We start from the raw sequence: 26992 nt of genomic DNA, 5'->3' as shown, positions 1-26992 counted from the left end.
TCAACTTCACCCAAGGTAACACAAGATTTGGATCTGGAATTTGGGCTCAAGTTGCCAAGATACAGAACAGGGACTACAAGAAGTAACTGCTGAGAAAGGCCGTAACAGACAGCAATGCTCTTTAACTTAGATCTTTTCATTTACAATATGAAATGTGTGTATGTGTGTGTGTTTGTGTATCAAACACTGTTATACACAGTTTACATGAAGTCTCAATTCTGACAAAAACCTTCTGAAGGAATAATGTTACCACCATCCTCATTTGTATAAATGAGAAAAATAAGACAAAGAAAGTAATATGTATGAAGTCAAACAGCAACATCTGGTACTCTACCTCTAGCAGTGTGGTTCCAGAGCCCACATTTTTCAACTACTATACATTACTGCATCATAAAACATGTAGTTTCCTTTTCCCTGGTATCTAAACTAAAGCAATTCTGCTTAGGAAAAAAACAAGTATTTTATTTCTCACTATCCAATACCAAAAAGGCCCATGTGCTAATTTGTTTTTGACTAACACAAAACATTTTGCTCACTATAAATAACATTTCAATTTGCTATGAGTACAGTAAATGCTAACTCCATCCACATTTTTATTCAAGACAGCTTATGTACTTACAAACATGAGACCTAGAAGAATCAACAGAAGTATTAGTTCACAAAAGTAAAATATCTATAATGTAAATTGCATGCAATTGCTTACAATGTTGCCTTAAAAAATTGCTCACTCACAACAAAAAAAATCCTTTCATCTCCAAAAAGATTTTATCTGGCCGTTCAAGTTCATTACTTATCTAATTAGTAGATTAAGTTTATTACCTAGTCAAGGGAAGAAACAACTTCCCAGGAGTTTTGAATTTTTATGTCATCATTATTCGGGATCAGTAGGTAATTAGTATGTTATTCATTGCTGTAATACCAGGAACTCTTCCATTTTCTAAGGTCAATAGTTAGCATGACCACAGACTACTGCTCTCCTGATCCTAAGTTCATGTAAAAGTTCTTGTAAAAGTTCATGTAAAAGCTACCTCCTCCTTTCTGCAATCAATTCACTTCTTAAACACTTGACCCCTAGTCACCAATCTCTTTCCTCCTTTTCTCAATAAAACTTGACTACTTAAATCATTATATACAGCATTACCTGGGGAGCCTCAATAAAAGTACTAATAGTTTAGAGTAGGTCCCAGACAATCAAACAGAATCTCTAGAGGTGGTTTCCAGGCACTGCTTTATTTTTCTCTTTAAAGCTCCCCAGGGTGGCTCAAGTGTGCACTCAAGAGTGATAAAAAAGATAAAATCAATAGTTCAAGTTCTTTAACATGACATCCATGTTCTAACTCCAGGCTAGCATATTATGAGCCTACGACATCAAACTGCTATCACGGCCCTATTTATAGCTTATGCCTTTGCTCCTGCCATCTCCTTGAAACCCAAGTTCCCCTGCCGAGTTTATGATTAATCTCTCTATCCAACTTTACTCCCATTCTTGTCCCCTCTGACCTTAATCCTGTGCTAACTGAACACTAATCAACCAGAGTCAGATGGCCAGAACTGCTGCCATTGTTGATAATATCAATAATGTAGTAAAACTGCCCTTGTATCATCATATATCATCATTAACACACAGGTTACTTCTCCAGGGCGAGATAAGCTAAGAGACCCTCAGGTAACAAAACCAGAGATATCCTGACTAACCAAACCAAAACTACAATTAAGAAATGTCACAGAAATATCACATGATGATTAACCCCAGCTTCTCTGTTCTTTCCCTTCTGTAAAAAACCTCTAACTCAAAGACCAAGTTGAACTGGATCTGAGACTTGTCTCCCACTCCCTTGCTTGGTGCCTTACAATAAACCCTTATTCCACTGTAAACTCTCGGTGTTAAGAGTCTGACTTTCTGTGCATTGGGTACGCAAGCCCATTGCTCGTTTATGTCCTCTGTCTAGGATCAACACCTATTCCACTCATGGACTATGGAGAATATCACTGAATTCCTTTTAGTCCTCATTACAATGATTTTCATATCAGATGTTTAATAAACACCTGCTAATAATTATTTTTTAAAAGTCCCATCTCTCAAATCTAGAAATGAGAAAGACTATCCCTACAGTTGTTCAAAATATCTGAACAAGTACTGTGAAAAATTTCAAATGCTACATTGTAGCATTTTAAGTAAAGGTATAGAAAAACAGAAAAAGTATGCAATAGCATGCACACTATGGTGTCAAAATTGCATACTTCATGTAGTGAATGATACCTGGTCAAAAAGCTGTTTGCCAGTTGTATTGGGCTGAATGGCAAATTCCAGCTCGGCATCCATCGTTGTTACTCTTACATTGATCTGCAATGAAAACAAAAGGTATAATCAGCAGAAAAAAGAAAATACTTAAGTATAATGTCAGGCATGAGAAAATATTTAAGCAATTAAAAAACAACTCAATGTACCTAATATTTTCTTTATTAAAGTGATAGTTTGATTTATTTATATTTTTGATTTACTGAATACTTAACATACATTAGGTGCCAGGTCTGGTGCTTTTCACATTTTTATTTAGCCTCTGCAACAATACCAGGAGATATATGCATTTCCACAGAAGTATTCATTTATATAGAAAACTCTCTGTCACTTGCCCAAGAACACACACATATTAAAAAGCAGGGCAGGTATTTAACTGAGGTACAACTCCAAATTCTTTGAATGTCATTCACTATTCCATATTTCTTTTGACACAAAAATCAAATATTGTTTTTATACTGTAAATGTATTCTTTACTTTATAAAAAGCATTCATCTATTGCCTTTTACTTGCTAGACTTTTTCAAATTCTGATTTTTATGTGTAAATAACTTCCTAGGTAGGTATCTCACCAAAAATGTAACATGCCTTAACCAAAGTAATTTTTATTCCAGAATAGCATCTTCACCTAGAATCCACCATGACATAGTAAAAACCTATCTTTTAACTCACACTATTAGAACTCTACATCAGACTTATTTCCCCTTATCTTTAACTCATTCTAAAAACCACATGTACCTCTGCACATGTACTTTTATCTGAAATACTTTCTCCAATCAAAAATACCTTTTAGAGCTCCTTCTTTATAATAATCTTTTCGGAAATATTAATACACATAAAATGTATGTAACATATATAGACAATGATATTTGGTCTTTATCCTGGTTCCCAGCAGAGTTCCTAAAATCCTTTAAATTCGCTGAGTGACAGATGTGAGAAGATTTTCTGTTATTCACAACAAGCTCCTTTCGATCATACCAGAGTTTATGCTAATGGGTAACTCTAGATGGACCCTAATAGCTTCAGAATGGGGGCCAGTACCCAGAGAAACCAATCATGCCATTAGAGGAGTAAACCTTTGAGCCACCCATCCCAACTACCCAGGAGAGTGAACAAGAAGGAAAGAGAGCTGATCTCCAAGGTCCAATGATTTAATCAATCATGCCTCTGAAATGGAACTCCATAAAACCCTAAACAAAGGGGTTCAGAATGCACCCACTTGCTGACAGGGTGGTGCATCGCAAACTCCACAAAGACAGAAAGAAGCTACTTCACTCAGGACCCTTCTGGACCTCATCCTCTACATTCATGTTCTTTATAGTTCCCTTTACATTAACCAGTCATTAACAGCAGTGAAGTGCTTCCCTGAGTTCTGTGAGCTGTTATAGCATATTACAGAACCTGAAGAAGGGATTGTGGGTATCTCCAAACCTTAGGCAAGTTAGTCAGGAGAGACAGTCACACGCATTACCTGTGATTAGCTTCAGCAGTCTAGTGGTCTGGGCCCTTAATCTCTGGGGTTTGCGTTAACTCTGGATAGCTGTGTCAGAATAAATTAAACTGCAGGACACACACCTGGTATCCACACAGAACTTGGGAACTGACTGGTATGGAAAACCCACCCATTGGGTATCAGAACATTTTGAATTACCAAAGTGTTTTCCTTTACCCATAAATCTACCATTCAACTTTAAAACTAGAAATGACAAAGCAGTGTCACCAGTATATTTCTTCTTTGTGAATTTCTGGAACCCCAATCCCCACTGCTGTTGCTGCCAAGTTGCTTCATTCATGTCCGACTCTGTGCGACCCCATGGACTGCAGCCTACCAGGCTTCTCTGTCCATGGGATTCTCCAGGCAAGAACACTGGAGTGGGTTCCAATCCCCAGAAGTAAGCACTAACCTAAATTTTCTGTTTGTGATCCTCTTAGTTTTTTTTAAAAAACAATAGTTCTATCACAAATGTAGGTATCTATGGTAAAATATTATTTAGTTTTTGATTTTTAGCTGTTTTGTTGTTGTTCAGTTGCTAAGTCATGTCTGACTCTTGTGACCCCATGGACTTGTATGTGGTCTGCCTGCCTCCTCTGTCCATGGAATTTTCCAGGTAAGAATACTTGAGCAGGTTGTCTGTTCCTTCTCCAGGGGATCTTTCTAAAATTGTATAGTACTTGCTAATAAAGTCTTCCTTGATGTGGACAACGATTACAATATGTATTTACTTTATGAAAATGCATCCAGCATATATATTCTTTTGCATATGCATATTCTATTTTTTTTGTATATTCTAATTCAATAAAAGGTTTAAACAAAAATTTTGCTAAACTATAATTTGCCTTTTCAGTTATATTTCTAAGATTCATTGGTGTTTTTGTTAGTAGTTGCAATTCACTCATCTTTATGTGACTGGAGAGTAATTCATTTATCATTTTCCTATCAATTGACATTAAATTGTTTCCAATTTTTTGGTTTTTAAGAACAAAACTGCTGTGAGCATTCTTGTACATGTCTCCTACTACAAGTGTCTGAGTTCCTCTAGAAGTATAACTCAGGAGAATCCCTGGGTGACCAAGTACATACCTTCAACTTCACAATGTAATGCTGAATTTTCTTCTAACATTACAGCATCAATTTACACTCCCACCAACAGTGAATAAGAATTGCTGCTGCTTTGTATGTTCACTAGTAGACATCAGATTTGCTAATGTTTAACAATCTAGTAGGTATAAACTGATATCTCAGTATGTTATTAATACACAGATTCTTGATTTCTAATGAAGTTGGAACATTTTCTTATGTGTATATGCAGAATTGTAAGACAGCCCTCATGACTTCCCCCAACCCCTACAACTTACTCCCATGATTACATTAATATTACATGATAAAAGAGATCTTGAAGATGTACTTAAGGTTACTAATCAGTTGATCTTAAGATAGTAAAATTATTGTGGGTGGATCTGAATTAATCTCACCAACTCTGCACCCCTACACCCCATGGACTGTAGCCCACCAAGCTTCTCTGAACAGTAAATTACCTTTAACTAAAAAGACAATAATAATGCCCTAGGTTAGAATTTCTCCCATTTCAAAGTCTCAGGATCTCCTTATGCTCTTCCCAAAAAGCTTTTATATGTGAGTTCTCTACCCATATTCACATTAGAAAAACTGAGAAAATGTTAAGATATTAACTTAAATATAACAAGAAAAAACCTATCAGATGTTAACATAAAAAACATCAAGTAGGCTTTTCAGAAAAGTCTACTTACATGTTTGTTTAAAAAAGGCCCAGAAGGCTAACGTCAGAGCTGTTTCATTTGATTCTAAGAGTAATTCCGTTGTTGTTCAGTCGCTAACTTGTGAAACACCATGGATTGCAGCACGCCAGGATTCCCTGTCCTTCACTATCTCCTGGAGTTTGCTCACCACAATTAAGCTGGTAATGCCATCCATCCATCTCATCCCTTTGTCGTCCCCTTCTCCTGCCCTGAATCTCTCCCAGCATCAGGGTCTTTTCCAACGAAGTCAGCTCCTTGCATCAGGTGGCTGAAGTACTGGAGCTTTAGCGTCAGGTCTTCCAGTGAATACTCAGGGTTGATTTCCTTTAGGATTGACTGGTTTGACCTCCTTGCTGTCAAAGGGACTCTCAAGAGAGTCTTCTCCAACACCACAATTCAAAAGCATCAATTCTTCAGTACTCGGCCATCTTTATGGTGCCACTCTCACATCTGTACATAACTACCGGAAAAAGCACAGCTTTTGACTAGACAGACCCTTGTCAGCAACGTGATATCCTTGATTTTTAACATACTATCTAGATTTGTCATAGCTGCCCATTCCAGTATTCTGGCCTGGAGAATTCCATGGCCTAAGTCCATGGGGTCGCAAAGAGTCGGACATGACTGAGCGACTTTCACTTTCACTCCTTCCAAGGAGCAAGCATCTTTTAATTTCATGGCTGCAGTCACCATTTGCAGTGATTTTGGAGCCTAAGAAAATAAAATCTGTCAATATTTCCAATTTTCCCCCATCTATTTGGGATGAAGAGATGGGACCAGATGCCATTATCTTAGTTTTTTGAATGTTGAGTTTTAAGCCAACTTTTTCACTCTCCTTTCACTTTCATCAAGAGGCTCATTAGTTCTTCTTCACTTTCTACCATAAAGGTGGTATCATCCAGCCCAGTGTTTCTCATGATGTACTCTGCATCTAAGTTAAATAAGCAGGGTGACAATATACAGACTTGACATACTCCTTTCCCTATTTGGAACCAGTCTGTTGTTCCATGTCCAGTTCTAACTGTTGCTTCCTGACCTGCATACAGATTTCTCAACAAGCAGGTCAGGTGGTCTGGTATTCCCATTTCTTTCAGAATTTTCCAGTTTGTTGTGGTCCACCCAGTCAAAGGCTTTAGCATAGCCAATAAAGCAGCTGCTGCTGCTAAGTCACATCAGTCATGTCCGACTCTGTGCGACCCCAAAGATGGCAGCCCACCAGGCTCCTCTGTACCTGGGATTCTCCAGGCAAGAATACTGGAGTGGTTTGCCATTTCCTTCTCCAGTACATGAAAGTGAAAAGTGAAAGTGAAGTTGCTCAGTCGTGTCCAACTCTTCTTGACCCCATGGACTACAGCCTACCAGGCTTCTCCGTCCATAGGATTTCCCAGGCAAGAGTACCAGAGTGGGGTGCCATTGCCTTCTCCACAATAAAGCAGAAGTAGATATTTTTCTGGAACTCTCTTGCTTTTTCTGTGATCCAATGTTGGCAATTTGATCTTTGGTTCCTCTGCCTTTTCTAAATCCAGCTTGAACATCTGGAAGTTCACAGTTCACGTACTGCTGAAGCCTGGCTTGGAGAATTTTGAGCATTACTTTGTTAGCGTGAGAGATGAGTACAATTGTGCAGTAGTTTGAGCATTCTTTGGCATTGCCTTTCTGTGGGGTTGGAATGAAAACTAACCTCTTCTAGTCCTGTAGCCACTGCTGAGTTTTCCAAATTTGCTGGCATATTGAGTGCAGCACTTCAACAGCATCATCTTTTAGGATTTGAAATAGCTCAACTGGAATTCCATCACCTCCACTAGCTTTATTTATAGTGATGCTTCCTAAGGCCCACTTGACTTCACATTCCAGGATGTCTGGCTCTAGGTGAGTGATTACACCATTGTGATTAGCTAGGTCATGAAGATCTTTTTTGTATAGTTCTTCTCTATATTCTTGCCACCTCTTCTTAATATCTTCTGCTTCTGTTAGGTCCATACCATTTCTGTCCTTTATTGAGTCCATTTTTGCATGAAATGTTCCCTTGGTATCTCTAATTTTCTTGAAGAGCTCTCTAGTCTTTCCCATTCTATTGTTTTCCTCTATTTCTTTGCATTGATCACTGAGGAAGGCTTTCTAATCTCTTCTTGCTATTCTTTGGAACTGTGCATTCAAATGGGTATATCTTTCTATTTCCCCTTTGCCTTTCACTTCTCTTCTATTCAGAGCTATTTGTTAAGGCCTCCTCAGACAACCATTTTGCCTTTTTGCATTTCTTTTCCTTGTGGATGGTCTTGATCCCTGCCTCCTGTACTTATTCAAACAGTTTTCCAAAGTAGCTGTAAATTTCACATTCCTACCAGAAACAGAGTTCCAGTTGATGCACATCCTTACAGACATGGTCTTTTCAGTCTAATTTTAGCCCCTCTAGTAAGTATAAAGTGGTATCTCACTAGCTTTATTTTTCCCTGAGGATCTTTTCAAGTGTTTATTGGCTATTAATATACCTTCTTTTGTGAAGTTTCTTTTGTGTAGTATCTACTCAAAGTTTTGGCCCACTTTTTAAAAACTGGGTTGTCTTTATTAGAGTTCTAAAAGAATATACTACAATTATTTTGTCCCATTCTGCCTTGCCTTTTCATTTTCTTACTGTGTTTTTCAAATAGCAGAAGTTTTTAATTTTGATGAATTTTTTTTTAAATGCTATGAACTTTTTGTGTATTATCAAAGAATCTTTGCTTACCTCACAACTGCAGAAATGTTCTATTTTCTTTTATAGTTTGGGGCTTTTATGTTTATGATCCATTTAGAGTTAGATGAATGTAAATTGTGATGTAAGGGTTAACATTCACAATCTTCTGTATGGATAACTCTTTGCTACAACATCATTTCTTGAAAAGAATTTAATTTCCCCAGTGAATCGTGTGACATCTTGTTAAAAATATTTAGTAAGAATGTATGTGTAGGTATACTTTTGTTCCACTGATCCTATTATCTAATTTTTCAATACCACACTGTCTTACTTTTGTCTCTTGAAAATAAATGTTGAAATCCAGGAGTGTTAACTGTTCTACCCTTGTTTTTCTTCTAAATTGCTTTAAATATTCCACATAAGTTTTGGTAGTTCCATAAACATTATCAGCTAGCCAATTTTATCCAAAGGGATGCAACTGCTGGGATTCAAATGATTGGAATTACATTCAACCTACCAATACATTTGGAGAGAACTGTTTTAATAGTATTCTCTAGACATATCTATGACCAATGTATATTTTCCTATATCCTTTGGTCTTTTTAATTTCTTAAAGGTTTTCAGTGTAGAGATTTTAAACACTTTCTAAAAACTTATTCCTAAATATTTTATGTTTTTGATGCTGTTACAAATGGAATTTTTACTTCATTTTTTGAATTTTGCTGCTTGTATATAAAACTGATTTTTAAAAAAATAAAACCTTATGTCCAACAATCTTGCTAAATTCTGTTATTAGTTCTAATAGCTGTTTTGTAAATTCCAGGTTATTTACATAATCATGTCATCTGCAAATAGAGAAAAACATAATCCTTGCTTTCTATTGATTATGCCTTTTATCTTTTTATTCTTCTCTCCTTCCAACAATGCACTTTTTACCTGCTCAATCTTGAAAAGTAATTCAGAAGTGACATTCATGCCAGAAAATTCAAAAAACCAAAAAACAATGATTTTCTTCAAAAAAATAACTGGCCAAAAAGTTCATTAAAAAAAAGAAAAAAAAATCTTGTTAGATGAAAAAAGGAACACTGATCCTAGGATAAAAAAATAAACCTCAGCCACAAATTATATAATAATAAAACAATAAAATTATTGTATGTACGCCTTTAAATAAAAAACCTAAGACTTTGGGCTTCCCTGACTCAGGCAGTGAAGAATCTGCCTGCGATGCAAGAGACCTGGGTTTAACCCCTGGGTCTAGAAGATCCTCTGGAGAAGGAAATAACTACCCACTCTAGTATTCTTGCCTGGAGAATCCCATGGACAGAAGAGTTTGGCAGGTTACAGTCCTTGGAGTTGTAAAGAGTCAGACACAACTGAGTGACTAACACTTTTCATTTTCACAACTATATATAACATCAGCACTGTTATCACTAGTATCAAAGCTAGAATTACAAGAAAATTAATTCTGCACGAACCCTTCTGACCTCTCATCATGTTCTCCTGTTTTAACAATAAGTAACTTTTTACTGAGCACTGAATGTGTATGTACCAGGATCTTCTAATCCTCACCGGACTCTCATGTAACTAATTACATCTCCATTTTACATGTGAAGAAATTAAGACCAGGAAGGACTGAATCTAACAAAGGTCAGTCAGATTAAGTGGCAGGGTAAGGATAAGAACTAAGTCTGACCCCACAACCTATGGTAATCTTAATACATACATGATACTTAAACCTCTATCACTGGCCCATATAACACATTACTTCAGCCACATAAATTTAAAACAAACAACAGTAATGTCAGTGCCTTTTCCCCCACCAAAACTCTACCATAATACTTTGCCTTGTTCCAAAAGAAACTTAACGCCATTAAGTAAGCAGTGTCAAAGTAATAAAATACACCTACTGGTTTCGGCATTTTTCTTCTCTTTTTGTCGCCCTCTTCGAAAATTCTTCACTTTTATGAATTTTCTTGTACGTCTGTTAAAGAAAAGAAAGCATAATCGATCAATTTTTTATATAATAATGTACAGATTAAATACAATTTTAAACTCACATTTTAAAATGTTAACAATTAAGTTCTCATTTTATTCTGATTTTCAATGTCTTCTATTATTTCTCATGCTTTAAAAATACTTAATTGGTGATTTAAAATACCACACATCTCAAATAACATACTATATAAAAATATAAAAGCATCTTGATTATCAACGAAAAGTTTTTTTAATTACAGATAACACATAGTAAAAGGAAAGATTACTAAGAGCCCAAATTCTCTCTTTCCAAGTCAAGTTCTCCCCTGTGCCCAGACTGGTAAAGAGGGACAGCAGACAACTGATTCAGAGTCTAAAGAAATCAACTCCAGAACACTTTTCAACCTTTCTTCTACACTGTCAAAGACAAAAAAAGGAAATACTGATTAATGTAAACTACACAAAGATAAATTTTTAAAGAAAATTATTTTTCCTCCTTGAAAGTTTAAAAGTCCAAGTAGAGACAAATATGTTAAGAGTAACTTTTTCACCTAAGGTGGATATAAACAGCCTTAGTCTCCACACTAGCAACCGGCATGCTACTCACCAGCAAGCGAATGGCCCTCACTAAAATACAGAACTGTCCTTAAGACCAACGTTAAATTATACCTTCACCCACTAAGGTAACAGATCTAAATCTTAATCCAGGGAAAACATGCTATTTTAGGGTAAATTTTTTTACAAACATCTAACAAAATTGGGTTTTCCTCCTATAAAACTACCAAAAGATCTAACATTCTTAACCATTTAACTGTCCAGAAAAAAACTGATTATCATTCCAATTTGAAAACCTATTTTAAGTAATATATAATTACCTGAAAATCACAATATACAAGTAATATCTGTAAAGAACTTTTATTCATCATACTATGAACTACTGATAAACATACAATTAATTTTGAATTTAAAAAATATATTTGCCCTCCCCGCCCCCATCTGAAGTCTACGTCAGAAGCATCAACTCCCTTTTAAGATACTACTTTAATAAAAACGAAAATTCTTCAAATTAAAATAAAAACAAAGGATCAAAATAAGGTCATTTCTCTAAATTTTAGCTGATCACATGCTAATAAACCTCCCTACAGAGGGAACTTCATCATGAGAAATTTCTCACCTAATACAATTGGGTATGAAATTCAGTGAGAAGCATGAACTATCTCATCTCTCTCTTGTTGCTTAACTCTTAACTAGAAAATGACAGATACTCCATCTCTACGATCACCTACTTTCATGAACTTTACTGTACTTCAGTCCTAGCTTCCACTTCTAAATCCTCCTTTTAATCCCTACTATCAGATCATCTCAGGTCTTGAAACAGCCGCTCAACCAATCTTTTACACCATCTCCTGCAATGCAGGCAGATTCTTTACCATCTGAGCCACCAGGGACACCCATTTATAAGTTAGTAACTCCCAAATTTGTATCTCTAGTCTTGTTTAGCTAACTTGGCTTGCTCAGCATCTAAATGACACCTCAAATTCAGCATGTCTATAAAACAGCTTAAACCTCTACACCCCATAGTCAAATCTGTTTTTTCTGCAAGTCTTAGTGACATATTTCTATATTCATAATATCTTTCCTGTGTTTTTTTAATATCTCTACTACATCTACAGTGATGATCCCCTTTCCATTCCTAATACTGTCCATTTTGTCTTCCTTTTTGATCAGTTAACCTTGCCAGGAGTTTGCTTCATTTATTGGTCTAAAAACAAGCTTTCAGTTTTATCAATTTGCTTATTTCTCTGCTTTATTTAAATTTCTGTCCTACTTCTCATCACTTTTCTTCTCAGTAGTTGGCTTTGAGTCTGTGGCTAATTTTCTAATCCCTGAAACTGAAAGTCTACCTAAGTAATTTCCAATCTTTTTTCTAATATAAGAGAAATGCAGAAATTTCTTTCTGCATTAAGGTCACAAACTAAATACATCCCACTATAAGGATATTCCAAATTTAAAGTGATCTCCCTATTTTGCCACTGAGACTATTTTAAAATAATTATCTGATTATGTAAAATAATCTAAATTCCTCAAACATAAAACATGAGCATCTTTATCAAATTTTTGAAGTTACAGTGTTTTCCAGATTACATAAAGTACTTTTTGATTCTATCACTAAAATTTTTATCTTAAGCCACAACTATTCACTTATATAAAACCTTAGTAGGACTTTATATTCTAGGTGTGTTATTTTTAAATGACTTTTTAAAAACCAGTTCTCCTCTAAACTTCTCAGCCTCGTTTTTACACTTAAATCACTTATCAGATGAGCTCCATGAGCCTTCCAAACTGATATGTACTAAAGGCATTTCAGGTCAGTTTCTTAAACAGTACATCCATGCTTAAGACAAAACATCTTGCAATGAGTTCCTACGAAAACAAATCTAAATCTCCTTTCGGGGTGGATAACTAGGGGGAAAAATATCTTATATTTAAAACTCTTCTGTTTTTCTGTACCACTGTCATTACTGTTTAACTCTAGGTGCTTCAGTGTCCAATTATAATTTCTACTCACTACTAAGTTTTAAATTTTCAAACAAAATGGTTAGAGACCTGGCGGCAGAGTCTACGTTTATTTCTACATTTATTATATACTACAGTCAAAGAATTCATTTCCATTATATCCAGTGCTTGGTCAGTTTCGTTTCTTTTTTGACTGTTCCAGATATAAATGAAAATAAAGTATGTTTGCATTTGATAAGTTAGATCCAGCCGGATCAAGTATTTAATGTTGTGTTTCCAGTCTCTCTACTTTCAGTTTAGTTTGTATGCTAAGTCACTCTAGTCGTGTCCGACTGTTTGCGACCCTATGGACTGTAGCCCGCCAACTGTCCATAGGATTCTCCAGGCAAGAATACTGGAGCGGGTTGCTATTTCCTTCTGCAGGGGATCTTCCCGACTCAGAAATCAAACCTGTGTCTCTTAAGTCTCCTGCATTGGCAGGCGGGTTCTTTACCACTAGCACCACTTAGGAAGTCCCTTCAGTTTAGCTGATTAAAATGAGAAAAAAATGTATTACCTTTTTTCAACTGACTGTGGATGTTAATTTCTTCTTATGAATTGCCAGTTTTTTAATTTCATTTTTTATATGGTTTTAGGCGACTTCATTTTCACTTTTCACTCTCATGCATTGGAGAAGGAAATGGCAACCCACTCCAGTGTTCTTGCCTGGAGAATCCCAGGGACGGGGGAGCCTGGTGGGCTGCTGTCTATGGGGTCGCACAGAGTCGGACACGACTGAAGCGACTTAGCAGCAGCAGCCCTGGTGGCTCAGAACATAATGAAACTGTCTGCAATGCAGGAGACCTGGGTTTGATCCCTGGGTTGTAAAGATCCCCTGGAGAAGGGCATGGCAACCCACTCCAGTATTCTTGCCAGGAGAATCCCATGGACAGAGAGACTGGCGGGCTACAATCCATGGGGTTGCAAAGAGTCAAACACGACTGTGCAACCTAGCAAGCAATCAACGCTGTTATTAGGTGAGTAAAGGTTTAGAATTATTCTATCTTTGTAATAAATACTTCCTTTTTTCATTCAGTAATAATTCAATAGCATATAAAATTCTAAATCAACTATTATTCTCTCAGTATTTGGAAAATACTAGTTTTCTCGTGGCATCTGTTACTGATGAAAAGTCTGCTGTCAATTTAATCTATTCCAGGTATGCTTTTTCTCTCTGCTTTCCTTTAAGATTGTGTGTGTGAGCACATTCTTTAGATTTGCTTCTATTTCTCTTGCTGAGGATTTGGTAAGCTTTCTTTTTCTGAAGACTCGTGCTTTTCTCAAATTCTGGAAAATTATTAGCCACTGTCTCTCCCAGTCAGCAATTCTTTACTTAGATACATACTGACTGTCTTGTTTTCTAATCCATGGCTACAAATTCTTATTTTTCATTTCTTTACCTGTCTGTGTAACACTCCTCCAGTCACTAATTCTCTGCAGGTGTTCTTAATGTTTTACCTGTCCACTACATTAAATTTTAAGTGATTATATCAACTTCTAAAAATTCACTTTTAGTCTCTTAAAAAAATTTTAATGCTATACTATTTTATAATTTGCATTGAATCCTTTTATCCCTACAATGTTTATTTTATATCCCTATAAAACTTTGTTTCCAATTCATTATGATTTGTTTCTTTATGGGGTTTATAATTTTAGTCAGAAAGCTCATGTCCCTAACCACTCCCCAGTGTGGGATTTCTGTAAGCCCTGAGTTGTCTATGTAACCTTACAGAGGTATTTCAGGTTTGCTCCTACCAGAATACAGTACCAGAAGTTTTAATTGCCCTAAATCAATCTTCTCAAGAAAATAAAGGACAGAAACGGCAAGGACCTAACAGAAGCAGAAGAGATTAAGAAGAGGTGGCAGAAGAAGAACTATACAAAAAAAGATCTTAATGACCCAGATAACACAATGGCATGGTCACTTACCTAGAGCCAGATATCTTGGAGCGTGAAGTGGGCCTTAGGAAGCATCATGAATAACAAAGCTAGTGGAGGTAATGCAATTCCAGGTGAGCTATTTCAAATCCTAAAACATGATGCTGTTAAAGTGCTGCACTCAACATGCCAGCCAATTTGGAAAACTCAGCAGTGACCACAGGACTGGAAAAGGTCAGTTTTCATTACAATCCCAAAGAATTTCAAACTCCCATAAAACTGCGCTCATTTCACATGCTAGCAAGGTAATGCTTAAAATCCATTAAGATATGCTTCAACAGTCCACAAACCAAGAACTTTCAGATGTATAAGCTGGATTTAGAAAAGGCAGAGGAACCAGAGAAAAGGCAGAGAAACCAGAGATCAAATTGCCGATATCTGTTGAATCATAGAAAAAGCAAGGGAATTCCAGAAAAACATCTACTTCTGCTTCATTAACTACACTAAAGCCTCTGACTGTGTGGATCACACAGTCACACTGTGTGATCACACTGTGGAAAATTCTTAAAGAGATGGGAATACCAGACCACCTTCCCTGCCTCCTGAGAAACTTGTATTCAGGACACGTAGCAACAGTTAGAACCAGAAATGGAACAATGGGCTGGTTCAAAATTGGGAAAGGAGTAAGTCAAGGCTGTATACTGTCACCCTATTTATTTAACTTCTATGCAGAGTACATCATGCAACGTACTGGGCTGGATGACTCATAAGCTGGAATCAAGACTGCTGGAAAATGTATCAACAACTTCAGATATGCAGATACCACTCTAATGGCAGTAAGTGAAGAGGGTAAAAGAGCAGAGTGAAAAAGCCGGCTTAAAATTCAACATTCAAAAAACACGGGCATCTGGTCCCATCACTTCATGGCATATAGGATAGGAAAACATGGAAATAGTGACAGATTTTATTTTCCTGGGCTCCAAAATCATTGTGGATGGTGACTGCAGCCATGAAATTAAAAGACGTTTGCTCCCTGGGAGAAAAGCTGTGACAAACCTAGTGAAAGTCAGTTGTGTCTGACTCTCTGCAACCCCACGGACTATACAGTCCATGGAATCCTCCAGGCCAGAATACTGGAGTGGGTAGCCATTCCCTTCTCCAGGGGATCTTCCCAACCCAGGGATCGAACCCAGATCTCCCACAGTGCAGGCAGATTCTTTATCAGCTGAGCCACAAGGGAAGCTTCATGAAAAACCTAGACAGCATACTAAAAAGCAGAGACATCACTTTGCTGACAAAAATCCATACAGTCAAAGCTATGGTTTTTCCAGTAGTCATGTACAGATGTGAGAGCTGGACCATAAAAAAGGCTGAGTGCCAAAGAATTAATGCTTTCATTATAGTGCTAGAACAGACTCCTGAGAATCTCTTGGACTGCAAGGAGATCAAACCAGTCAATTCTAAAGGAAATCAGTCCTGAATATACATTGGAAGGGACAGATGCTGAAGCACTCCTAAACTCTAGCCAAATGATGCAAAGAGCCCACTCATTGGAAGACCCTGATGCTAGGAAAGATTTGAGGGCAGGAGGACAAGGTGACGACAGAGGATCAGATGGTCAGATGGCATCACCAACTCAATGCATGTGAGTTTGCACAAACTCTGGGAGATAGTACAATTCATGGGGTCGCAAAGAGCCAGACAGTACTTAGAAACTGAACAACAACCGATCAATTTTTACCCTCTTGATTTAGCACTTTAATACCATATCAGACCCCATGGCCACACCCTAGAGAAGTTAGCAGATACTCAAGAGAGCTTGCTCACGTCCTGATCATTGTTATTTGCTAAACCATATGGCTGCGGAGCCCTTCCTGTGCCAGGTCTCACTGGTAAACAAGAACAAAGGGAAAAAGTGAGCATTACTTGCATGCCAGAATATAAACTAAGTTAAAGCATTCAAATTACAGTAAGAGTATTCATCAAACATAGGATCAGCTAGGCAGGTAAATAAACATCACATACATAAGATTTTGCAAAACTTCTTAAAGTTAAGTATTAATCAATTACTGGAATTAAATAAAGGTAAATAAAAAAGGTAAAGGTAAATAATTAAGTTTCCTTTTCCCTAAAGAAATAATTTATCCAAGTTTGTCAAATTAGAGTTACTGCAAGATACACTCTTTAGAAAAGGACTTTTTAAGCAAAATAACTCTATTGAAGTTTTAGGTTTAGTATGAACACTCTGGTGACATAAAACAAATATATCACAGGCCAACATATACAAAACCAGGTTTACACACACACTAAGCTTTTAAAATCTCCAACAAGCCTAACTGATCTATATGAACTGTGGAAAGTGAATGGCCTAACAAAAAGTCTCTGCAAATAAGGATATAGTTGACTTCTAAAAGAAGTTTCTAAAATACTATTTTCAGACCAGCGTTCTCTCTTGAAAATCAAGTAGCATCATAAACTGACTCCATATTTCTGGAAAATAAGTTGTCAATATATAACAAAAGCAACAAAGCTTCTTTGAACAGGAAATCTACTTTGGAGTATATTCCAAATAAATAAATAAACAAAACAAAGCAAAGTGTACAAAGATATTCTCAGCAGTACAACAATATTATACCAGCCAATGATTAAAATCAAAATCACAAAGTAATGTGGAAATTACATGATAAGATGGACAAACTGTGTCAACATTTACATAAGGATAAGTAAAAATGTGGAATACATAGCCACTTATTATAATTAAGTAAAAAAGCAGGTATCCTTACAAAGGATTTTGGATATACGGAACTGAGCATTTAATACTAACTATATCCTATTTTTCATTAAGCTACTAATTTTAAAAATCAAATAAGAATTTTAAAAATATATTTCACTACATACCAATTTATTCCTATCATGGTATACATAAGAATTCTACCTTATATTTTTTAGTGTGAAGCTGTGTATGCTGCTGCTGCTGCTAAGTTGCTTCAGTCGTGTCCGACTCTGTGCGACCCCATAGATGGCAGCCCACCAGGCTGTGTATAAATGTAGTTAAATCCTAAGATTTTAGCCAATTTAGGGATCATTAAAAAATATTTATCATAATATTATTCAACCTCAATAGTACATTTCTAGTCCTTCTATGATTATATTAGCACATTTTTTTTTTCTCCTTCAAAATGGCACCTGTTAGTAGCAGAATGAACAATTTAATAAAATGTCACATGAAAAGCCAAGGTACCTAGATACATGTCCTTGGTTTGTACCTCTAACTGGTTCATCTTGAAAATTGGATTTCACTGCCTTCCTTTCTTTCTTCTCTAGAAAAATGATAGCATATAATCACTTAACCACTGTATATCAAAGATACATAATAAAAACAAACTCTTCTCCCCTTACCCTCGTAACAAATAATTATTGACAAAAAATCTACTCTTTCCTCCCCGCTCTTTCTAAATTTCTTAGGGGTCTCACCCAACCTCTTTTCTACACTGGCTCCCACAGAAGCAATGAAGCAGTCATGGCAAACAGTATTAAGAGACACCGCCAACATACACATCTCTCATTTCCAGAAAATGCATGAACATGTACTCAAACACAGCGCCATATTTCAGAGACAAAACACTCATATAAAACTTTCCCTTCTTCGTCCTTTAACTCTGAGGATGACCCGAAAACAGCCTCTTTTCTTCCGTACAATGGAAAAAACAGCCTCACACTTAACACCTCCACAACAGCAGACTCTCCCCACCTGTCAGGGGTAAAACAGGTGTTAAGTCTGCCCATACTGGGCCTACAATGATGCTTCAATAATTTATACGAGGATGCCTCATTTTATTCTTAAGATATTCTTTTCCGCAAGCATAACTGTACTTTTTCTTTCTGTCTTTTGAGACCTCATCTCTGAATATAAATGTGGTCTCTCCAAAGACCATAAAATTACAAAAGGATTCCTCTGCCACCTTACTGGGGATTAAGAAGCAGGATAACAAAGTACAAACTGAATTAATAAGGTAATTCTGGCAGTCAAATTAATGCAATAATGGCATCTAGCAAAAAAGTTCTTAATCACTTTTCTCCCCCAACACAGGACCTCTGTTAAGTCTATGAACTCCTTCCTAGAAAACTCTTTCAAATACATAAAATAACACAGTATCACATAAAAAACCAATTATATTGAACTATAACTATCAAAAATATAAAACGTATAAAATATATACAGTAACATGTGCTTCATTAATCTTTAAATAAATATCTACCAGTGTATCTAATAATTAAACTTTAAGTAATGATGGGTATTAAACACCATTCTGAGATATGCAACAATAATGCATCATTAAAATATCTACAATTTCTATTAGAAACAGTCTCTGCTACTGCTGCCCACATTCATAATGGAAGAAAACATGTAAAGATGTAACTGTTCTCTCTATTCAAGTTTACAGACCTACAGCTTTAAAACCTCAAATATACGAAGAACCATTTATTAAATTTTTTAGCTCTGTTAAGTACTGAATCTAATAGAAGTAATAATGTACTTTACCTACATAATGCCATGTAGACTTTCCAAGAGAAGCAGAGGACAAGAATTTTAGCTCCAAAAAAGAAACAAGGCCAAAAGCAAGGACAAGGGTAGTAAATGGAATTATTTGCAGAAAGCTCACTCTTCAGCCACTTTACCTACATCTAATCTTCCTAATAACTGCCCTTCTCCTTCTGACCAAGTTAAGAATCACAATCCCTTTTTCTTCTAACTAAGCAAATGAAGATTCAAATAAGTCACTTGCCCAAGGTAATAAAGCTAGTCAACAAAGCCAGAAGTCCTCTTCGTCCAAGTCCTGAGCTCTTTTGGCTATCCTATTCTGCGTTCGTCTGACATCATTCTAGAGAAGCTCACCCCAATTACCAGAGCATTTCAAGAAGTTAAAGCTCTTTCTTCTATGGTTTTCAGGTCAAAAAGACTACTTCTAAACATGCTGTAAGTGCACATTAATATTGACGTAATTACCTTTGTAAACTAATTTCCTGTAAGGGAGGCATGCAGTTCTAAATAAGGTATTAAGTACTTGCTTATGTAGGAACTGATTTCTGTTCAAGGAAATAAAATATTCAACATTTTTGAGCAATATACACATTACTGGAAATGCAAAGCAAATTTCTAGAACCTAAAACAAACATAAAGCAAAAAGCTAAGTTTTACACTGAATCTAAATTCTTTTCTAAATGAATTTTTTAAACTTAAAAAAGAAAAAACACTGTATCTGTACTGTTTCCTAGGAGGGCAGAAAAACAACACAGTATCATTTGCAAAAATTCACTGCAAATGTTGAAAGGTAAGAAAGCTAAATCCAGTCCAATTTCTTCACTTTACATTTAAGGAAACACCAAAAATTCGTATAATAAATGTTTAAAAATGGGAAAACAAAGATAGGTTCAAGTAAGTTCCCTAGGTACAGGAAAGAAGAAACATCTCTAACTGACCTGAGGAATTCTCTCCACATGTTTTGAAACACCAGCTATTACAGTAACTTAATTTTCAAAGCAGACTAAAGTCAGAATGTTTCTGAAATATCTTTAAAATTAGATAGTACTCTGTGATGCAGTCAGTAAGGTTTCATGGCAGTCCTATCACTAAGTTTCTAACTTCTGAGATATTTGATCTCCTTTCTGAGAAACTGGAATGGTGTCTTGCTCACAGTAGGGCCTCAGATGTTTGTTAGTAAATTAAGTACATAATATTCACTGGAACTTTTCTGTTGATCATTATCAAGGTCAATTATTTTCCTCTCAGATGAGTGAACTGGTAAGCAACAGGCTACAAGAAACAGCAACCATGAATGTTGGGGAAAAAAATAAAAACCCCTAACGAGGTCTTCCAAATTCAGGCCTTTATCATCACACTTAAGACTCTTTCAATAATCTCATTTAATTTGACAATCAAATTTAAAGGCCAGTTAATTCAACACATTTAATAATATCTATCATTGTCATGCTGTCATTAGTAGTTAGATATAAATGGTAAGCACTTCAGGTATAGTCATCTCTTGGTACTCACAGGGGATTGGTTCCAGGACCCTCCTGTAGACACCAAAATCTAGAAATGTTCAAGCCCCTTATACAAAATACATGTGCATCTTTATACATACATGGGCTTCCCAGGTGGCACTAGTGGTGAAGAACCCACCTTCCAATGTAGGAGATACAACAGACTAGGATTCAATCCCTAGGTTGGGAAGATCCCCTGGAGGAGGGCAAGGGCAACCCATTCCAGTATTCTTGCCTGGAGAATTCTATGGACAGAGGAGCCTGGCAGGCTACAATCCATAGGGTCACACAGAGTTGGACACAACTGACGAGACTTTAAATTAAAATTTAAATTAAAAAAATAAATAAAAATGAAATTAAAAGATGCTTGCTCCTTGGAAGAAAAGTTATGACCAATGTAGATAGCATATTGAAGTGCAGAGACATTACTTTACCAACAAAGGTCCATCTAGTCAAAGCTATGGTTTTTCCAGTAGTCATGTATGGATGTGAGGCTGGACTATAAAGAAAGCTGCGCACTGAAGAATTGATGCTTTTGAACTGTGGTGTTGCAGAAGACTCTTGAGAGTCCCTTGGACTGCAAGGAGATCCAACCAGTCCATCCTAAAGGAAATCAGTTCTGGGTGTTCATTGGAAGGACTGATGCTGAAGCTAACTCCAATACTTTGGCCACCTGATGCGAAAAACTGACTCACTGGAAAAGACCCTGATGCTGGAAAAGATTGAAGGCAGGAGAAGGGGACAACAGAGGATGAGATGGTTGGATGGCATCACCAACTCAATGGACATGAGTTTGAGTAAACTCTGGGAGTTGGTGATAGACAGGGAGGCCTGGCTTGCTGCAGTCCATGGGGTCTCAAAGAGCCGGACACAAATGAGCAAATGAACTGAAGAGACTTAGCATGCACACATATACATATAAAATATATCTGCATATAACCTATACACATCCTCCCATATACTTTAAATTATCTCTACATTACTTATAATACTTAATACAATGTAAGTACTATGTAAGTAAGTGTAAATACAATGTTAAATGCTATGTAAATAATTGTAAATACAATGTAAATACTTGCCAGCATGTGGCTTTCAAGTTTTACTTTTTGGAACTTTCAGGAACTCTCCCCTACCCCAAGGAATATTTTCAATCAAGGTTGGGAGAATGCACAGATTTGGAGCGCCAACTTTGCTTAATAACCAAACTAGAATTTTATAGTTTCCTTCAGTCTAGAATCTAGAAACAGCTTAAATATCAAGACTGTTAAGGATGGCTAATTAAAGTTTAGCCCATCCCACACTCATGATAAAAGCCAAGACATGACTGGATTCAATTAACCAGGGCTGAGATCTCCTATGTCCCCATTCTCCCTTTTAATGCTCCCTCTATTACACTTGTGCCCACATCATTCTGAAATCTACCAGGATTTCTGATTACAAAAAATTACTCTGGTTATGAAACACAAGAAGTTTTTTCTTAACAAAAAACAAAAAATTCAAATCACAAAAAACTATGCTTACAATGCTGTTACACGAATATGAATTACAGTTTATATACACAAACAGCATTTAAATACATGTCATGGTATATAAAATGGCACAAGCATATTCCCATTAAAGTGTGATGGTCTCATTATCTTACTTAACAAATGCAAACAATATCTGGCATATGATTATAAATGTCCAAATGTATGAATGATACCTTAAAGCAAGAGTCAGCAAACTTCTCTGCAAAGGGCCAGATTAAGTAAACCTTTTAGGTTTTGTGGCCCACAAAACCTGTTGCAACTACTCTCTGTTGTAGCACAATAGCAACCATAGACAACAAGGCAAATCAATGAGCTATCATGTGTTGAAATAAAACTTTATTTACAAAAACAGGTAGTAGGCTGAATTTGGTCTACAAACTAGCTTGCTGATCTCTTCTCCAGTTAACAGTAAAGAGAACGTCATGTTCCAATCAATCAACTTTACTAGAACTAAGTTTCTTATTTCAAATGTATGTAAATTATGCAGAGAAGCAACCAATGTTTCTAGAGCATCCTATTCATATTAGAGCATCTGATGTAAAAGTAAAGTCCAATGACCTTATTAACATATATAATTAGCCTCTATAAAATGTATTTTAGAATTCTGCTGAAAAAAAATTAAAATTCTATGAATTTGCAAGAACTTCTATACATATTGGTTATTCAAAAAAACACACCTATACAGGGACTTCCTGGTAGTCCAGCAGTTAAGAGTCCACCTTCCAAAGGAGAAGGAACTAGGATCCCACATGACACAGGGCAACTAGGCCCGCAGGTCACAGCTACAGAGCCCACTGGCTCTGGAGCCCATGCACTTCAACTAGAAAGAAGCCCGTGCTCAGCAAGGAGCGATCCCTAATGCGGCACAAAGACACCATGTGCTGCAACTAAGGCCCAATGCATCAAAAGTGAGTAATGTTAAAAAAAAAAAAAAAAAAACCTATACAAATGCTAACCTGAAAAAAACCCTCTAAGAAGTGCAAGACTGGATTCACTATTAAAAAGAACGAAAAAATAAAGAAATGAATCATATGAACCATACTTTCTTTCCAAAGAGTTTCCAGGCAAAAATCTCCATCTATCATAGGGACATTTCACTATCCAAAATCATAAACCCTTTTTTAAAGGATATTTTCCAGTGTCAGTTATATACCATACCCTAGGAAGAAAACAAAAAGTGAATTCACCTTCAATCATGAAAAAAATTTACACAGGTATGTAAACACTTCTTATAGGAAATTCCATTTCGACTTTAAAAGATGAAAAATCCAAGCAATTTTAAGTACTGAATACTAAACACAGTAATAAACAAACATCCTTTCACTGTTTGTTACAAAATAACCTTACTTTTAAAGACTTTAAAATTGCAAATAAGGGATATATATATATATGGTATATATTTACCCTTCCATAAATATTGGCATTTTCTACATACGAGGAATGGCTAATAGCAATTACCTATGAAAGACAAGACCAGGGGGTGTTCTGGGAAGTTGGGGAGAACTTTTACTTTTCTCTTAACATCTTTCTGGGTTTTTTTAACTTTGTCATAAAATTTATTAATTTTATAGTCATTTAAAGTGGTTTAAAATATGTGCAATGTAAATGAATATTGAAAAATATACCAAGAACTAATATAAACAGTAAAGCAGGATTCCTCTGAAAGAGGCTAGAAATTGAGGAAATCTCTGGGGTCAGAGGAGCCACCAACCACTCAACAGAGCATATAGTTGCTGCAGAAGTTAGGGAAGTTCCCTGAAGGGCTCCTGACACCAAGAGGTTTAAAATCACCTTCTAAGAGTGGAATCTACAGCAGTCCAATCCGGTTCCACTGACTCCAGTAAGCCAAGGGTAGTTAGCAGGGTCCTGAGAAGAGCGACTGGTCCGCAGGATGTACAAGCCATCCAAGAAAGGGTGACTTTCTTGACTTCCCAGACTGACACCAATACTACAGTACTGTATTAACTACTCCCTATCAAGTATGTTCCCCAACATGACTATCCTCACAGTCTTAATAGGACACATTGTTTTAGGCTTTGGTCTTTGGGAAATATTGATTAAAATTTGTCATTTTGAAATGATATATGTTAAGTTGAATTAAGTTAAAAATAAATGAAAAAACTTGACTCCCATCCTAACTGAAGATTTCAGACTCCACTGTACTAGAAAATTACATTAGATAGATTATATTAGAAGATTCAGATCTGAAATTAAGATAAAATGCATACAGATTTCATTTCAACCACCTGCCAAAGATAAAAATGAATAATAAAATCCAATTCTGCTCCTGGGAATAGAGAAGCAAAAAATCAAGAAATACCCCTTGTTCTCTGAGACTACTGAGTGTTAGCAAAAGAGAGAAAGAACAGCAGTCTGTCATTTCTCACCACCACAGAAAAAAGGTATCAATTTAATTTCCAGTTAATGCAAATGTCCAAAACAAAGGACAGACTAAACATATTTTCCCCATGCTGAAATTAATTTCAGTTTTGAGCCTCTCCTACGCTCTGCCATGCTTGGGAACACAGGAGTGAACAAAATGATGTATAATCCACAAGGGCAAGAATTCAACATTCCTAAATGCCACAAATTTTGTTTCATTTAAATATACTGTAAAGAATTTCAATGCGTATCTATTCATCCCTCACTAAAAAAGCATTGTTTATTAAATACCATTATGCATTTTACAAAAGTAATTAAGCAAAAGAAACAAAGTGCAATTCATTTTACAGATGAATTATAATCCACTAACTTCAAAAGAAATGTTTTACGTTTTTACCACATTTGAGGTAATTATTAGCCTTTGGAAGATAAAGCACACGTGAAAATAATGTAATACTGAAAAAAAATTTAAATGCAACCCTGAATATCAGTCTCTCTTCTTAACTCTAATAATGCTGTTATGGCAAACGGATTAAGCCATTATTTATCCAGCAAATGAACAGGGCAATTGTTCATTCAGAGCTCCATCCGAAATATAAAAGAGTATTTAGTGCTCTAAAAAAAATGTATGCTCAGTAAACAATAGATTGCAATGCCTATTTTCGAGCGCTCGTTGATCAAACAAATGCTTACTATCTTAGGTATTTACATCATGCTTGCCTATTGCCACAGAACTCATTAACATTTCGACAAAAATCTCAAGTAGATAGATTTTAAAATATATCGTTGATGTAGCTGACTTTCAACCCATTTCCAGCCTCGTTAATAACCACTCCTTAATGGTATTTTAAAAAAAGAAAAAACCGCTCAATACATGGTGTGAATAAAGAACCATGCTACATCTGTATAGGATGTGATGCGCTCTATTTAAACTAAAATAATATAGTGCTTTCCCCCCACCCCCCGCCCCTTTCAAAGTTAGCCTGAGAATTACGTTTACAACCCTTTAAAGGAAGAGGGGACTGTAATGTACTCAACTTGTCTACTGGGGTCTAAGATCCAAAATCGGAGAAAGTTACGGGGCTCGGGGGGCGCCCGCAACTTCAGCAGCAGCAGCAGCAGGTAGGGCCAGGGCCGGAGCCGCCAGGGCCGCCGCGCGGGTGCGGGGGGCCGCTAGCGCCCCGAGCCCCGTCACGCAACCTCCCTTTGCCGCCACGGCGGAACTCACGCTCTCTAGTAATTGAACACCTTTACTTTCAAATCGGAGACCGGGGAGAAGTGGTAATAAATTCCTTTCCTACCACAGCAAAAAAAAAAGTCATTTTTCCTACGCTTAAATCTGAATTCTCACGACTGCCTAGAAGCGACGAGCCAGGCCGAGCCCGGGGCGACGCCCGAGCGGCGGGAGCCCGACCGAGCCCGGGGCCGACGCTGAGGGCGGACCCGCGCCCGGCGGGGAGCAGCTCGCGGCGGCGTGTTCAGGCCGCGGTAGAGACGCCGGCCAAGCCTCGCGGCGTCCGCGACCCCGGGAGCGGCCTGGCCTGCCGGACCGTTAGGACAGGCGGCGCCGCGGCCCTGGCGGCGAGGCCACCGGGCAGCACCGGGCGCCGCGACTTCTCGCCGCCACCTCAGCGGCTCCGGCGGAGCCCGGGAGCGGCAGTGGGGGAAGGGAGCGCGCCGGCGGCTTACCTCAGGAGCGGGCGGCTCCTTCCCGCCGCGAGAGTGGCCGGGGCGCTGCGCGGCGGTGGCGGGCGTCGCGGCTGCGGCAGGGGGAGAGAGAGAGAGAGAGAAGCGGCGGTGGAGCGAGCGCCGGGACTCCGGAGAGCAGAGGTACCGCCGCCACCGCAGACAGCTCCGCAATATGGCTGCCCGGCGGCTCCTCGGGGGAGAGGCGGGGCTGCCCCGCGCCCCCCGCCTCCCCCTGCCGGCCGGCCGGCCTCGCGCCGCGGCCCGGGCGCCAACGCCGCTGCGGCGGCCGCCACCCGGCCGCCCGCGCCCCGCCCCGGCCCAGCCCCGCCCAGCCCCTCGGGCTCGCCGCCACTCGCCGGCCGGGGCGTAGCCCGGAGGAAGGGAGGGTCTCCGTCCGGGGCGGGGACGCGCAAGGATCCGGCCGCGGCTCGGGAGTCCCTAGGGAACGGGGCCGAGCGCGGGGGTGGGCGACTCCTTCCGTGAGGGGGACTGGGCTAGAGTGAAGCCCGATGCCCAGGGAAGCGGAACCGCCCAAACCCAGAGCTGGGAGTGGGCCTGCCGCTTCCCCGCGACCGGTGGAAACTTGAAACTCCCGCTGGTGCCAGAAAATTCAGAGGGCGTTTCCATCGCCCCCAAGGAGGCATTCTTTCCCAGGGAATCAAGGACCGAGTGGAGTGCGTTACTTGGCTGT

The 26992-nt window shown here is 37.9% G+C and overlaps 1 protein-coding gene across 2 annotated transcripts in view; it reads right to left on the bottom strand.

The window, feature by feature from the left end:
- The window catches only part of RDX (radixin), a 101340-nt gene extending 74893 nt beyond the window's left edge, over positions 1–26447 (bottom strand). For both annotated transcript variants that reach the window (XM_070384248.1, XM_070384246.1), the window contains exons 1-3: positions 26302–26447; positions 10156–10229; positions 2261–2344 (exon numbers count right to left, since the gene is read on the bottom strand). In XM_070384248.1, coding sequence (XP_070240349.1) covers positions 2261–2344; positions 10156–10167 — 96 coding nt within the window. In that variant the 5' untranslated portion in view covers positions 10168–10229; positions 26302–26447. The remainder of the gene's footprint in view (positions 1–2260; positions 2345–10155; positions 10230–26301) is intronic.
- Positions 26448–26992: the final 545 nt, after the last annotated feature.

The sequence above is a fragment of the Bos mutus genome, chromosome 15, assembly GCF_027580195.1.
Source record: "Bos mutus isolate GX-2022 chromosome 15, NWIPB_WYAK_1.1, whole genome shotgun sequence".
NCBI classification, from domain to species: Eukaryota; Metazoa; Chordata; class Mammalia; order Artiodactyla; family Bovidae; genus Bos; species Bos mutus.
This window is presented reverse-complemented; position numbering and strand designations above follow the sequence as displayed.